At 51.0% G+C, this 15,723-nt stretch overlaps 1 protein-coding gene across 1 annotated transcript in view; it reads right to left on the bottom strand.

Moving 5' to 3' along the window:
• The window catches only part of LOC100119767 (ephrin-B2), a 46,076-nt gene that overhangs the window by 13,459 nt on the left and 16,894 nt on the right, over nucleotides 1-15,723 (bottom strand). Inside the window, exon 2 of the mRNA XM_001603440.6 lies at nucleotides 170-311. Within this exon, the coding sequence (XP_001603490.1) occupies nucleotides 170-311 (142 nt within the window). The remainder of the gene's footprint in view (nucleotides 1-169; nucleotides 312-15,723) is intronic.

Raw genomic sequence — 15,723 nt, 5'->3', positions numbered from 1 at the left:
CTAAATCGACCCAACGACACATAAATCCAATTGGACCACCTTTCGGTGCCGCCGTATGTGTGCGTGTATATATATATAGCGTCCGCTGGCGGAGCAATGAATTCGACGCCGTATGGTGGTGGCGGCGGCGGCTCAAAGTAGTAGTTTTTCTGTGCGGAGGCATACTTACGTTGTAAATAATGTACTTCTCCGCTTCGTCATCGTACGTGCCTGGCTGGTAAACCGGACAAATTATGTTCACTTGGTCGTACTCGAACGCCGCGTTGTTCTTGTTCACGTCTATTATGTGATCCGTATTGTCTATCCGAAATCTGAAACAGAAGAAACGGTTGGTTCGTTAGAAAGCTGTGGCTTCGTGTAACACATTAAATCATTGCCAATTAGACGAAATATGAGGGGAATTTTTCTGTCGCAGTAGAAAAGTCGCGAATCCTTTTTCCTACTATTACAAAAAAAAAAATCGTGGAGCGAGCAGCGCCGTTAATTACAATCTTATTTGCGGCGAACAAAGCAATAAAGAGCAGCAGCAGCGGCAGCGGCAGAGATCGGCGCCAAGGGAGAGCGAAGAAGGGAAAGAGAAAGAGAGCTTGAATTCCATCGTGTGCGCGCGAGCGGGTAATACAGCGAGGCCGGTGTAGTGTTTTGTTGGGCCGAAAAAGAAACAGGGATTTTTTCTCGCAAGCTTTCACAACGTATTAACATCGCGCCCTCTCTCTGTGCGCACTGCTGCTGCATCGGAGAGAGAAAGAGAGGGAGAGAGTGTCAGTGAGGAGCGAGCACGAGCCTCTGCGTGCAGAATAACATCGGCTGCTGTTGCTGCCGCTGCTGCTGCGGTTGCAGCGCCAGCGGAGGAGGATCTGCCAAAAACGAACGCGCAAAAACACGCTCCTCCTTCTTCTCTCCACTGCTGCTTCTTCTTATTCTTCGGGTCGCGCCGCAGAAGAAAGGTGAACGAGAGCCGACGAGGAGAGAGAGAGAGAGAGAGAGAGAGAGAGAGAGAGAGAGAGAGAGAGAGAGAGAGAGTGAGAGAGATAGATACGAGGGGAGGATAATATAAAGGTCAAGGATATATGCGCGCGCGCGAAAGGGAATAGACGCGTGTGAGTATGGCAGGTGCGGATTCGGCCTGTTCTCGGAATCGAAGAAAGTCCGAGTGTATTGATACGAGGCCAATATTTACAAGCGATGTCGAGAGCTGGTATATAGAAAAAGGCTGAAATAAAAGAACGGGAGAAAGAAGTCAGGAAGAGAGCAGGAGAGATACAGGAAAAAAGAGACGGCGAGAGGAGTATAAGGGGTCCAGGGTGAGAAAGGAAGAAAGGAGCTGCTCGAGGTTCCTACAGGGCATAACCGGTTCCCTGCGCGCCCGCGCGCATACGTGTACACATAAGGGAGGAGGAGGAGGACGACGAAATAACTCACGAGGAGTTCTGTGTTTCTTCTTCTTCACATCGAGCGCGCGCCCTATATATTTCGGCCGAATATGCGCGAGCGAGTCGTCCTATTTTACCTTCGCGATCATCTCCTCCCGCGCAGCTCTCTTTCTATTTCTCCCCCTTTTTTGCGGTCCCTCGCGAGAGTTTCGAGAGCCTCGATCGGCTGGTCTTTTTTCCATGCGATGAGTTATTATTGGGTGAATGAATATTTGTTGCCAAAAGCGAACAATAATCTCTAGCTTTTTCTGCTGGAGGGGTGAAACGTACCGGCCATCTGCGTTCTCGAAAAACAAAGTACGTATATAGTGCTAATTTAGCGAGTATATATCTGTAGTCAAGCCACACACATATAATTTCGGTAAAAGTGGCCTAACGAGCCGAGCACAGCCGCATAGAGCACGTGTCACTCGCTCTACCTCGGCCGCTCGTAAAAAGGCCGTCAGACGATCTTTCCACGATCTCTCCTCGTAAAAAGGAGAGCTTGTCCCTTTATTTCTCGCAGGTATAGCTACACACAGACACATAGGGTCTACGAAAAAAGGGCGGAATAGAAAACGCGGGCGTCGAAAGCAAGCGCGTTTCGACGTTTCTGAGAGAGAGAGAGAGAGAGAGAGAGAGAGAGAGAGAGAGAGAGAGAGAGAGAGAGAGAGAGAGAGAGAGAGAGAGAGAGCGAGTGAGCAAGCGCGCATCGAGGGACAATCTACTCTCCTAGGTGGGCGTGTGAGCCTCTCTGGCCTCGAGAAATTGGAAGGTAGGCCGGTCGCGAGCAAATTAACGTTTGGCGATAATATCCGTTCCCCCGCCGCCGGCCAGGCTCACCTATGCAGTCGAGAGAGGGACTAGCCCCGCATAAGTGCAGTATCATTCGGTTTTTTCTTTGTCTCTCTCTCTCGTCCGCCGCCGCTGCGGCTCTCTTTTTTCTCTCCTCTCCTTTTCTCTCTCTCTCTCTCTCTCTCCCTCTATATATACTACGTCGTTACAAATATTTCACGTATCTCGTCGCAGCATCTTTCTCACCGCACTTTTGTTCTCGGGCTCTATATTTGGAGGAAACTTTTCGAGCGTCATCCCCGCAGGCCGAGTTTTAAATTTTAATGCACTTTTTATTTCGATATACCTATATACGAAGAGGCGCTGACGCTTTTCTTCCGTATACATAAGGCACGATAATACGAGCGTCATTATGATGCACTCCGCAGCGTGGGTATATAAGATTCAGCATTGACCCGCCCGAAATATATCAGTAATTGACCCACACGTGCGCGCACTGGAATGTGTATGAGAAAAGAAGTAAAGCGAGTATAAGAAAAGAAGCGACCGAAATCGCATCCAGACGTTTTCTTCGGCTCTATGCGATGCGCGCAGCAGTTTTCGCCGAGTGAAAAGCGACGAGGAGTAGGACGCGAGCCTCCAGAATCCGATGATCCGGATGAGTCTTTGAGGGCTGAGGTGGAACAAAGCGAGCCGAGAAAAATGTGCCGCGCGCGACCGCACGATTCTTTATTATTATTATATAAGAACCTAAGAGAGAGAGAGAGAGAGAGAGAGAGAGAGAGAGAGAGAGAGAGAGAGCGAGAGAGAGAGAGAGAAGAAAAAACGTGGGCTCTATTACGATCCCTTCAGCTGCTTGTTTCTCTCTCCATAGGTATTGTAACGCGTACACACGGCGCGCGGTATCTCTCTGCCTTTGTTTACCCATGGTTTAGCGGTTGCGTAATTCAGTTTGAGCAACACAGCCGTGGCGTCGCATTATTGGGCTCCAATGAGCCGGATAAACAGAAACATCCCGATTTTCGCTCGTGCGCGACGGCCGCGAACGAGTTGGCGAAATGCCGTTATCGCCGTTAATGAAATATCTCGAGCCGCTGATGCGCTGTTGAAGAAATTCTCGCGTGCGAAAAAAAGGTCATTTTGAAAGAGGAGGATGTACGCTCGCGGTCGTTGCGCGGGAAATAATTGAAATCGCGAAACGTGGGCGTGTTCGCGATCGACGATTCGATATCGCGGAGAGCGAAGAAAGCCCGCCGAGAGATAAATTGTAAACAAGAGTATTTTTATGCTCCAGTTGAGTACGATGCGCGCGCATCTCCGAGGCGGGATTTAAACGGGCGTTTTATTAACTAGATTACACGTAGCGGCTATTCGACTTTAATGAGCATTATTTTGGAATATAATTAAAAACGCTCAAATATATATTGCATAATTTGTATAAGTGTAATGGCAGAGCGGCCGATTCCATCAGATTACTCTCTTCTCTCTTCGCTAATTTATTCAACATTTTAATCTCACGGCTCGAATCTAAGTTGTGAGCCACGTCGGCTAATTTGTATGGCGAATATACGTATACAATCTCGGCCCGATACCGGAACCGATTAGCTTCTAGTCGCTCCGAAAACGTGACGAGTATAAGGAAAGCGATGCACGCAGGGGGAAAAAAGACACAGGCTGCTCCCACAGAATCACAGATATCGTCTCTCGTGTGTGCGTGCGCGTACGTGTGTACACACAAAAATCCGGTCCGCGTCTCCGGTCATTATCGAGCTCGCCCCGGAGAGATAGCAGCGTCGATATTGCCGAACGCGATGCGCCCCGAAAAATCGATCCACACACACACACACACACACACACATACTGCACTGCACGCGAGACGAAAGGAGAAAGAGAGAGAAAAAACGGGAGGAGGAGGGCAAGATAAATACATACGACGAGGGGCAGGACGACGATGCGCGATAAGGAAATTTTGCCGCTGCGTTAAATTATTATACAGCGGCCGCGGTGGATATAGCCGCCGTGAGGGTGTCGTCGCGGCGCCGGCGGAATTCCTCCCGCGAATTTTCAAAATTGCTCTCGGCTTATCGATCGCCAGCTCAATAAAATTCGCTTTATGTATTATGTATTATATAGACCATGCACGGAGAATGAAGACGTTATACGCGCACGGGCATGAATTCCGATGCCGGCGGATTCTCATGGCTAGCCAAGCGCGTCATCGCTTGCGCTCACAATGGATTATTCAAGAGGAGCTGCAAGCGCGCGATCCGAAAAATCGATTTTCGGCGTTAAGTTTCACTTACATCGTCATTGCGGCGCATCATCGCAGGAGCCCCTCGCGGAATGCGACTCTCTCTCTCTCTCTCTCTCTCTCTCTCTCTCTCTCTCTCTCTCTCTCTCTCTCTCTCTCTCTCCACTACGGTGTATTTATACTGGGGGTAAACTCACGGCTAGTTGACTGCGCCGATTCGCCACACGGCGGCGAAATCACACGGAGCGACGTGAAACTAATTACCGGGACGATCGGCTCGATTGAATTTTCATTGTCGCCTCGGCGAGTGACAGTGTCCGGCCCCAAGGCTCGCGCGCTTTTTATACGCGACGACGCAGCAGCAGCAGCAGCGGATGAAAGAAAGGCCCAGTAAATTAAGAGGGGCGAGCGCGCGCGATATAATCCGATCGCGAACGACGAGGCGAAGCGAAAAGAGCCTCGTGTCGAATGCGGAGCGGCAGGTTAGGAAATTCCTTTGTCGCATCGGAAGCTTCTTCTTGGCGACGAAGACGGCGACGACGACAACGACGACGAAGAAGAGGACGAGCAAAAAGCGTATACTGTTAGAGACAAAAGCGAGTTGCACGCGCGCGAGTCTAGAAATAGGAGAAACGCTTTCTTCGCAGGCCGACGAGGGGAAGGTGGGTGCGCAGAGAGACCAAAAAGAGGGCCAACACGTGCGAGGCTCGTTTGGCCTGTAAAGTGGGAGAAGGGGAAGAATACACGCCGGTCGGAGGGGAAGATCCAATGAATAAATAATAAATTTGTTCTTAAATAGCGAGAGCGGAGCTTACTTCGGAGAAAGCGTCCTCTTGAAGCTTGAGAGGGCAAAAAAGTTTAAGAGGTTGCAGAGCAGCCGCTAAGTGAGGACATTCTGGCACACAGAGAGCGGACGAGCTGAGGGATATCAAAGTCAAGGCGTCAAAGAGAGCAGCCGCAAAGTGCGTGCGTACAGCACGGCGGCGGCAAAAGATGCGCTTCTCGCTTTACACGGATTTTCGGCCAAATTGCGCGCCGCCGCAGCCGACACCAGAGCAGCCAATTACAACGAGAGATACTCCGGCGCGATATTACGGAGCGAGGAAAAGTTGCCGCCGCCAGTATCTGCTCGCGAGCGGTAGATTAAGCGCGCGCCGGAATCTAATTGTTTCGCCTTTGAAATTCCTGCGATGCAAATGCGCGTATGTATACAGTCTCTAGTTCTCTCTCTTTCGCGCGCGCAACAAAATGCGCTCGCTTTTCACGCTCGACGTCGTCGAGGTTATTCTCGGTGAGATGTCGATCATCGGCTCCGCTCGAGCGTGAAACTCTTGTGCGCGAGTGGTGTCGCTTATTCCGGTCTTTCCGAAGAAACTTGTACGCGCACGCGTTCCTGAAAATCGCTTTCTCGCGCCAATCGAGCGAAGTCGAGCGTAGTGGGCTAGAAGTTCTGCAGAGGAGGAGAAGAAGACGAAGAAGAAGAAGAAGTAGCAGCGAGAGGTGGCAGCGGATAAGCGGATTTCGCGCTTGAGGAGAAGAAGAAGGAACGTCCCGTTTGCACCTGCCCGGGAACGATCATCGGTAGTTAGGGCCGCCGATGCTTCGATTGCTTCCCTCGGGTGCTCGGATTTCGCGAACGAGAATAAGAGAGAGAGAGACGCCGAGCCATTCCCACGGAAGGCGTCGCCACGGGGCACGTTTTTCCTTTTTTATTTCGTACTTTAAATCTCCGACTCTCTTTTTTTCGCGCTGCTGCTGGCTCTTCTCCGGCAAAATTATCGCCGCCGCGCGCCAACTCTGTGTGTGTGTGTGTGTGTGTATCGGCAGCGACGGGGATAAGAAACGCGCATTATTTATAATGCTCAATTTCGCCGTGCGCTGAATTACCGTCAGTCATATTTTCGGAAAGAGCGAGCGAACTGATGGGCCCCCGTTAAATACCCTTGGAAAAATTTATACGCGCCTGCGCGTATACTGTCTAAATAAAGAATGGCGTTTTGGAAAAGTCGACGTCGAGCAGTCTCGCCGCCGAGAGTAAGAAATGCAAAAGAGGAGAAAGAGGTAAGAGACGAGTGAAATGCGAGGGAAAAGGGACAAAGCGAGAGAGAGAAAGAGAGTTGCCGCAGCAGAAGAGCGAGCCGAAGAGAAAAATGAAGATACAAAGGAGGGAGAGAGAGAGAGTGAGAGAGAGAGAGAGAGAGAGAGAGAGAGAGAGAGAGAGAGAGAGAGAGAGAGAGGATATAGCTGCAGCTCGTCGACGTCGTCGGCAGCGATGTAATACGAGAAACAGTTATGCGAAGTTACGATGAACAGTCGCGCTCGTCGCGATTGGACGGGCGGCTCCCTTTCAAGTTCCTCTCTCGCTCTCTCGTCTCTCCCTCACGCGTGAACGCAGCCGCCGCCGCCGCGGCCGTCGTCTCGCACGCGCGTTATTATTAGTTTGCCTTCAAATATTTATCGTATTCTCCGCCTCGCGTATTTTCCGCGTGAGCGTGCACGTGCGTAGATGCGACATTTAAACGTCGCGCGACTTGTTTGTCCGTTTCCATCGAGCCCTCTCTCTCTCTCTCTCTCTCTCTCTCTCTCTCTCTCTCTCTCTCTCTCTCTCTGTCTTTATATACCTATGGGCTACGCCAACTCGCGACTGCGAACATTGCAATAATTATAATCCACTTCTGTTTATACGATACACCCGATCGATAGCCAGCGTTTATCGCTCCATTAACGGGGACGAGGCTGTCCAAACACTCGAGAAGGAATCTTCCGAGGAGCCATTATGCTCTCGAGTTTTCCCCCAAATATTTAGAATCGCGTCGAATGAAGACGTGTCCTTTCATCCTCTCTTTCTCTTCTAAATCCTCTAGCCGAGAGGAGAGACACGAAACATTAAAGCAAGCGAAATCGATGATGCGTGCGGCTGTACAGTCGCTGCGAATTACGTGTGTTTCGCCGCGCGCGCGAGCGCAAGTCCCTTATACACACGCCGCCGGCTGTCACTGCGCCACTGCATCCTATTAAAAGCTCAGAGAGAACGTTTCGTACATGCGTAGGTATGTTCTTCGTTTTTCGCGTACACAAGTGAGGCGTGGGACAGGCCGCAGCCGCCGAGTGTCAAGAGCAAGATCACAGGAGAGGACTCGCCGAAAGAAATAGTCGATGCTGAATCGCGACACGACCTAATCTAAGGTTCGTTACTTTGCTTTCCTCGAATTTTCGCATAAGAATGATACAACCTGAAAGGTAATGCCAGCCGACTATGGGAAATATCCAATATTCAATAAGCTTCTTTTCTATCGGACTTTTTATTTCCGGCGCGCGCGACGTTTCGTTGATGCAAAAGCCATTTATTTAGCAGCAGGAAAGGAGGACACTTATACAGCAACGTGTATACGGCCGAGATAGGGAGGCACCTCTCGTCGGAGGGAAAGAAGAAGGAAAAAGAGAAAGACGCGAATACATAAGAAGAGGAGAGATAGAGAGAGAGAGAGAGAGAGAGAGAGAGACGCGCAGAAGAACGAAGAGCGATGAAAGGATGAATCCCTTTTCCCGATCGGACACACCTGTCGGAGCCAGGCTGCTGCTGCTGTTGCTGCGATTCTAAGGCCTTGTCTAGCTGCTGTGTGCGTGTCCCGTAAAAATCGCGAGACATATACCTGCGCTGTACGTGTCGGTGCATGCGCCGCAAAAAAGCCAACGAGAGAGAGAGAGAGAGAGAGAGAGAGAGAGAGAGAGAGAGAGAGAGAGAGAGAGAGAGAGAGAGAGAGAGAGAGAGAGAAGGAACGAACGAACGCGAGAGACCCATTGACGACTTGTAATGGGAGGATGCATGCGAGAGCGCGCGCGCACCGCAAAAAGCGAAAAAAGAGAGGGAGACGCGCGCAGGCCAACTCTCCTCTCTCTCGAGAGAGTGAAAAAGTGAATGAGGCTGAGCGAAGAGGAGAGATTAATAAGCCGAGTGTAGGATATTGAGTTTTACCGAACGGCCATTGTGCTGCTGCTGCTGCTGGGCTGCCCCTTCGCGCTATTAACGATGCGCGCGCGGCGAGATGAATGCGTAGAATGAAACCGCGACTTTTCGACGATACTGTTATACTTATGCGTGGATGCAGCCTGCAGATGTTTGATCGGATTGACAAACACTCGGCTTTTCTCGGTCGCAGTCGGAAAAAGAACACCTTGCCTGAAGCACTGCGCGTTGTGTGTACACGCCGGGGAAAAAGAGAGCAGCTAAGGGTAAATTTAGAATCCACTCTGAGCAAGGAACTTGTCTCTCAAGGTCGCGGAAGACGATGCTGACCTCTGCAATTCGCCGCTAGCTACTAGGTACACACGTCAAGTCGCTCGTGTTTCTCCGAGAGACCTCGATTCCGCAAGCAGGCACTTCTGTAATTGACGGTTGCGATGCCGCGTGCTATGCAAAAAGAGACCGATCGTTGAACCTCTGCTGCCGCTTTTTCGGACGCTCTTTAACGCACGTTCTACTACTGCAGTGCGGCTTTTGCATAATTAAAATTCCTGCTGCCCTGGGAACGAGCGAGCTTATTAATTCGGGGGGAGATTAAATTCTTCGCTATTATTAACGCGAGAGTTTTCCGCGTCTGGAAAAACGTTTCCAGCGTTGCGTGAAGTGGAGGACTTTCGAAAGAAAGCAGGCGTGTACGTACTGCTCGGCAACTCAACACTCGTGGAGGCCAAAAATACAGCGTTCCCACACGAGTCCGTCACGTTTTCCTCTGTCTCACACACGTTACACTGTAAAATCAATCTCGAGGGCGCGCCGCACGACTAGATAGGCGGGGAGAGAGAGAAAAAAAGCCGGAGTCAAGCCGTCGTGTTTGAAAAATCTGAAAAATTTTTCCCAAATCCTCGTAAAGATCCGATCTCACCGAGTATGAGAGAGAGAGAGAGAGAGAGAGAGAGAGAGAGAGAGAGAGAGAGAGAGAGCCGTAAAACTCTCGGCGCTACAAATCACCGGCCGGTGCGCCGCGTGCTATAACGTAATAGCGCTGCACATGCGGCCCTTTGTCTCTCCTTCTCTCGCTCGCTTGCTTGCGCGGCACATTGAGACATTTCTGTCGTTGCGCGCGATATGGCATAGATAGGGACCTTGTGTGCAGCGGTAGTAGGGAGGGTCAGGGCCCCGTTCTATGGGGTCAGATCCTCGGTCGGCCGTCGTGTTGATACCCGGAGATAGCTTCATTGTTTATGGGCATTGTCGTGTGCGGCAAGAGAATATGCGGTGCTGGTGCTCTGATGGTGGTGGTGGTGGTGGTGGTGGGAGAGAAGGACGTTTTCGGGTCACTTCCCGGTGCGCGCGCGATGGTGACGAGGAGGACGACGACGAGGACGACGAGGATGCGCCGCGGAGATCACGAGCTGCGCCGCTCGCGTGACTCGGGATCCCGCTAAGGGAGAGAGACGCCTCGAGACACGTGTCATTTGTCGCCGCGGTGCCGATAAATTCGCGCCGATCGACTTTAACGGTCGCGCACAGTTTCCACTGTAGCCCACTTCCTCGAGAGGGAAGAAGATGCGCTAGATCGCGTGCGCGCATGCATCGAGATCCCACTGTTGCCGCCGCTGCTGGAGAATCACCGTAAGTTAACCTACTTCGCGAGATTTTTCCACCCCGAGCTTAGCGCGTTTCCATTTTTTTTCGACCGCCTTTCGAGTCGCCGCCGACGAGATTTAGCGTGTCTCGCGGGAGAGCATGTGCATACAGTTGGTTCTTTGCATCCGTTACTCCTGTAGCCTGGATTCCAGCTTTCCGCCAAAGAGAGATTGAATCCTAGTAATTTGATCTAGCCTCGCGAGTGCGCCGCTCCGGCTCTTCGGGGAAAAATTCGGAGAAACGCTCTCAGTTGCTGCTGCCCCCCTGTAACTGTTGATTCTACCTAATTAACGCGAGCCATAACTCTGTCCCTCTGGAGAGACAGAAAAACACTGGAGGCCATCGATTGACAAGGGGAATTAATCCACTCGACAAGCAAAAAGCCATTTCGGCGAAGTATAAGTGTATAAGAGGCCGCACTCAGCGGGCGCATTTCCGGTGCCTATGGGAAAGACACACCCGCTCGCGCGCGCTGTTTTGTTAACGACGAGGAGGAGAGCTATAAGCGGCCAGGTAAACAGCGGAGTACACAGTCGTTTTCGCACGCGCCGCGACTTTACGACTGTGATGCAGCTCTCGAGAGGAATTTTGGGGCTTCCTCTTGTGTTTGCTCCATGGGACGCATCTTTTGGCTCTCGCTGCGGAGGAAGATCCTAGACAAATGCAAGGCATCAGTGTGTATAGGCAGTGTATACAGAGACTATAGAGGCTTTGTCCTTTCCCAAGGACTCGTGTACCTATACCTGAGATCCATAAGCTTGTGCGCACCCCCGAGAGAGATCGAGCGAGTCCTTCAGGCATTATTATAAAGTACCTACCGCGGCATTATGAACTGGCCCTTGCCTTTCAGAGGCAGAGAGCTCTCTATACACAGCCTCCCCCAATAGGCTCCTTTTCCTAGTAGGACACGGGCGCTTTTTCGAAAATCACCGTAGAGAGTCTGCATGTGTGTGTCGCCTTTTTTCTCTTCGCTCATTCTTCGAAGAGCAGAAATGACGGGACACTCGAGGGCGAGAAAAGCGCCTTATACGTCGTCCGTGCGCACACTCGAGAAAACGCGATTAAGAATGTGTGTTCGAGCTATACAGCGCTTTTCTCTCTCTCTCCTGCGGACACAATGGACAAAAACGCGCGACGAGAGAGAGAGAGAGAGAGAGAGAGAGAGAGAGAGAGAGAGAGAACGTGTAAATCTTGGAGAGGCTGCTGCTGCTTTTTTTCGAGTTTCGAGGAATGCGGTCTTTGTGCGCGCGTGAACGGAGCTTATGTCTCGGAAAATTTTTTGAAAAATCGACCCGCTCCCTCTCTCTCTCTCTCTCTCTCTCTCTCTCTCTCTCGAGTACGCGCTGTGTGTCGGCGTTAAACATTGTCCCGAGACGAGAGCGTCCCTCTCTCGAGCGGATGTATAAATATCGACGCAAGTATAATGAGACTCTCTCTACTGCGTTGAAAAATTAATAAACCGAGGACACTTTGACGTAGTGTATACGAGCTGGCGTGCTCGAAAGGGTGTAATTAGAATTTCAATTAAAAAATCGACGCGCCGACGTCTGGCTTATTAAGGGAAAAAATGTCAAAGCTTCCAAGAAGCGCCGAAAACGAGGAGGAAAAAAGAGGAGAAAGAGAGCCAAAAATATCAGCGCACGTGTGCCGTTCGATCGCGATTTCCCCGGTTAAAAAATCCCGCTTGCGCGTAAGAGAGAAAGAGAGAGAGAGAGATACTTATCGGCAATTTCGCATCTCCTCGACTCGTTAAGCGTGCTACTTAATCATATTCATATGAGATCTCCGCCTATTGATATCGGCGCCGATATCTCAAAATTATGTCGAAAAAAATGTTTGGTTAGTATATATCGCGCGTAACCTCCTTTTTAATTTCCGCTCTCGGTTAATTCATCGCTGGTATGCACTACTGCAACGATACCGAGAAAAAAACGTTGATCCCTTCGCGCGCGCGCGCATCTTTTTCGAATTGAGTTGCAGCCGCGAGGTTACAATAAAGGACCGTCGCCGCTGCTGCCGCTGCCGTTGCGTCTTTCCCGCGTCATCGCCGGACGATGAATGAATCGACGATAATGCGCTCGCGAGCATACAGCGGATTTTGGCGACTTCATTCGTCATCATGCGAGCGAGCGAGCAGGAGAGGAAATCTGCAGATATCTCCTTTCCCGCGGGACCACCCGAGGAATCTCCCCCTCGATCGGATCGCATACGCGCACATACCTGCCGCATCAGAAGCCAGTAGTCGTCGTCGCGGCGGCGCGAGCGCATGTGTGTAATGTACGTGTATAGGTACACATTGTACAAGAGGGAATTCATCATTAGGCCGCGCTTCGTCTTTCGACAATACTCTCTCCCTACCGCTGCTCTCCTTCCCAGAGGAGGAGGCGGAGGAGATAGCTGGCGGTTATGGATGTCCGAAGCGAGCCGCGGCATTAATCTTCAGGGGCTCGAAAATTCAAAGAATCCATTCTCTCTTTGGAAATCAGCAGCAGCGGCCCGGTTTTGCTTTCTATACGCTATACTCCCTCGTCGGCGCTCATCTCATTTTTTTCTCTCTCTCTCTTCCTCGGCGTATAGTCGTTTCTTTTAGAAACCATATATTTTTCGTTTCAGTTGTGCGCACGCGGCGTTGAATGCCCAAAGCTAGCCTCTCCTCTTTCTAGTTCTCTCTCTCTCTCTCTCTCTCTCTCTCTCTCTCTCTCTCTCTCTCTCTCTCTCTCTCTCTTTCCATTCAGTGTCCGCTGCATCGCGCAGCCGGCGCAGGTATAAATTTTTGCCTCCTCTCGAGAGCTCCGCAGGAGAGGCGAAAAGCCATACGCGTATGGCAATCGATTATGGCGGAGAGAAAGAGAGAGGGAGCCGCGCCTCGCTGCCGCGACTAATGGATAAATACACGGTTATTTTTTAGCGGGCGAAAAAGTGAATTTTTAACCCGAACCTCGTATAAATCACGGCTGATCAGCGGCGGAGCGAGTTCGCGAATAAAGTGATATGTATACACGAGCTGGGCTGTTCTTTTTTACACTTGACCCGGTTATCCCCACCTTCCTCTTTCCGAATGCTCTCGCGAGCCCGGCTCTATTTTTTAGAGATGGGACAGTTATGCGGGCAAAAAGGAGAGAGGTGTTCATTAACGACGTGCCGGGTTATCGCATGCACTGCGCCGCTGCGCGCCCCCCGAAAATTCGCTCCTCTCCTTTTTGCGCAGCCTCGGCCTTTTAATGCGCTTAATTAGATGATTGCCTCGGAGACAAATTTTTCGAGCGTTTATCGTGCCTCGCGCTTGAAATTTCCTTTCCCATATCGAACACGCGCGCGCGGCGTATAATACAACGCATATCCCAGCGCGCGCAGGGGAATTCGATTAAAACATCACGTCGAGCTCTCATCATCGCAAACGCATTAAGCCCCGCCGCCGCCGCCGCAGTGTACGATACCCGGCCCAGATAAATCCGGGCTGGATTTTTTCGAAAACGCAAGAGAGAGAGAGAGAGAGAGAGAGAGAGAGAGTGAGATAGGATAGAGGAAGAGTCGAGGCGCTCTCGGCCGCGCACACGCGGCTAATGAAGCGTTATTAAAGTCAAGGCCCGTGAATTTACGGCGCGCAACATCAGATTTACACTCGCACGATCCCCATGAAAAGCGATTCGTTTATCGGACGCTCACGCTCGAACGGGGGGCAGAGAGAAATAGCGCGGCTGTATACATACACGCGGCTGTCGTTGTTTTTTCTCTCTCTCCTTTTCAGCGCGCTGTATGGTTTTTCGTCGCGAGGGTGCGATAAAAAAATTGAGATAAGTCGCGCCGATAAGACGCACATCGGTACATAGCTCTTTTCGTCGACTCACTTCCCGTGCATTATATAAAAATGATCGCGCGCGCGTGCGCTTGCAGTCGATTTTCGTTCGACTTACGCCTGTGTTGTAACACTGACTCGCACACACGTATACGCGGAGGTACATTACAGGGTCGACACGCCTGCAGCTGCCGGGGTTGCATCTGCCTTCCTTTCCCACCCTGCCATCAGTCGTCCCTCTCCTCGTTTCCACTTATATGCCAGAGGAGAAGGAGGAGGACTAGACGCGCACTTGTGGCCGGTCATCGTAGCAACACGAGGCGTTACCTGCTTCTCTCTCTCTGGGTCCAGCGTCGGCTTTTCTGGCTAAACGGACCGATGCTTTTTCGAAATGTGTCTCGTATGCGTGTGTGTGCGATGGAGGTCCCCGTAGAGCGTGTTTTCCTTTCATCCCCCCGCAGTGAAAGCGACGAGCTGGTCTCCTCGCTTTGTTATTCATCCGAACCCGGGGGGACATGTGCGCGGCCGGGAGACGTTCTCGGAGGAGGAGAGGAAAAAAATGACCGGACTCGTTTTTGCCCAGAAAAGTGTTTCTTACGCGGGTATCCCCCGTCGTCCTGTCCATTCACCGGGGATATCCTCTCGTTCTCTCTCTCTCTCTCTCTCTCTCTCTCTCTCTCTCTCTCTCTCTCTCTCTCTCTCTCTCTCTCTCTCTCTGTCTCGGCTTTATTCAGTGGGATTTTCACGTTGCATAAAGATGCGCGTATATAAATGGAATTTTAGGGGAAAAGGAAATACCCGCGTGGGAAAATTCTTTCTTTATCAGGCGTTAAAAAAAATTAGTTTAAAATCGAAGAACCTCGAGCACACGGGCGAGAATCCACATATCCAAGGCTGCAGCTTCTATTGTGCAAACAAGTAAAGCAAGTAGTGAAAAAACTGAATTTAAAGCCGATATTATTTACCGAGGCGAACGCGCGCGCATCAGGCCTGTACGAGAGATTATCCGAAAAGAGGGTAACATCAGAACCGGCCACCGGCAGCAGAAGCAGCGGCAGCGGCGTGTAGCAGGGATTATCGAAAAAAGGAGCAAGCAGTCGAGTCAACACACGCTGGTCACCGCAAATCCGAAAATCTGCCGCCGCTGCTGAAGGAGAGGAGGCGAAGAAGCATGCAGAAGAAGAAGAAGAGGAGCATTGTCGAGGCACATTTTTCCGTACATTCATATGCCTCGCTCTCTCGCGCGCGCAAGCATTGTGTGCATCTCTGTCCGATCTTTCGACGCTGCAGGTATACCCCCGGCGATATAATGCGTCGCGCGTTGCGACGTGCTGCCATTCACGCACACATACACGACGCTGTGATTCCATTCACTCTCTCGGTTCTCCTCCATTCAACGAAATCTGAATCGCGCTTCGTCTCTCTCTCTCTCTCTCTCTCTCTCTCTCTCTCTCTCTCTCTCTCTCTCTCTCTCTCTCTCTCTCTAGGTAAATCGACGACGGCGTTTCCGCTCCGCACGATTTCTTTTTTTCCTCCAGCTCTCTCTCTCTCTCTCTCTCTCTCTCTCTCTCTCTCTGTGGCTTGTAATACTGAACTGCAGGCGCGCGATTTGTCACTTCCCACTTTTGTGCAAGACACTCCGCATTGTGTCGTTGCCCGAGAGGGTGTAAAAAATGTTCTTTATATTATATACACGTGTGAGGGTATATGCCACGAAACGAAATTTTTTAATCAACCTCCTCGCCGATTGCGAATAAAATAATAAACAACGTCGACGGGTGATCCGCGGCGATAGAGCCTAGCCTTAAAGGGATCCCTTATTTTCCTCCTCGTCGTCGAAGAATTACATTCCCGGGCG

The sequence above is a fragment of the Nasonia vitripennis genome, chromosome 3 (genome assembly GCF_009193385.2).
Source record: "Nasonia vitripennis strain AsymCx chromosome 3, Nvit_psr_1.1, whole genome shotgun sequence".
Lineage (NCBI taxonomy): Eukaryota > Metazoa > Arthropoda > Insecta > Hymenoptera > Pteromalidae > Nasonia > Nasonia vitripennis.
This window is presented reverse-complemented; position numbering and strand designations above follow the sequence as displayed.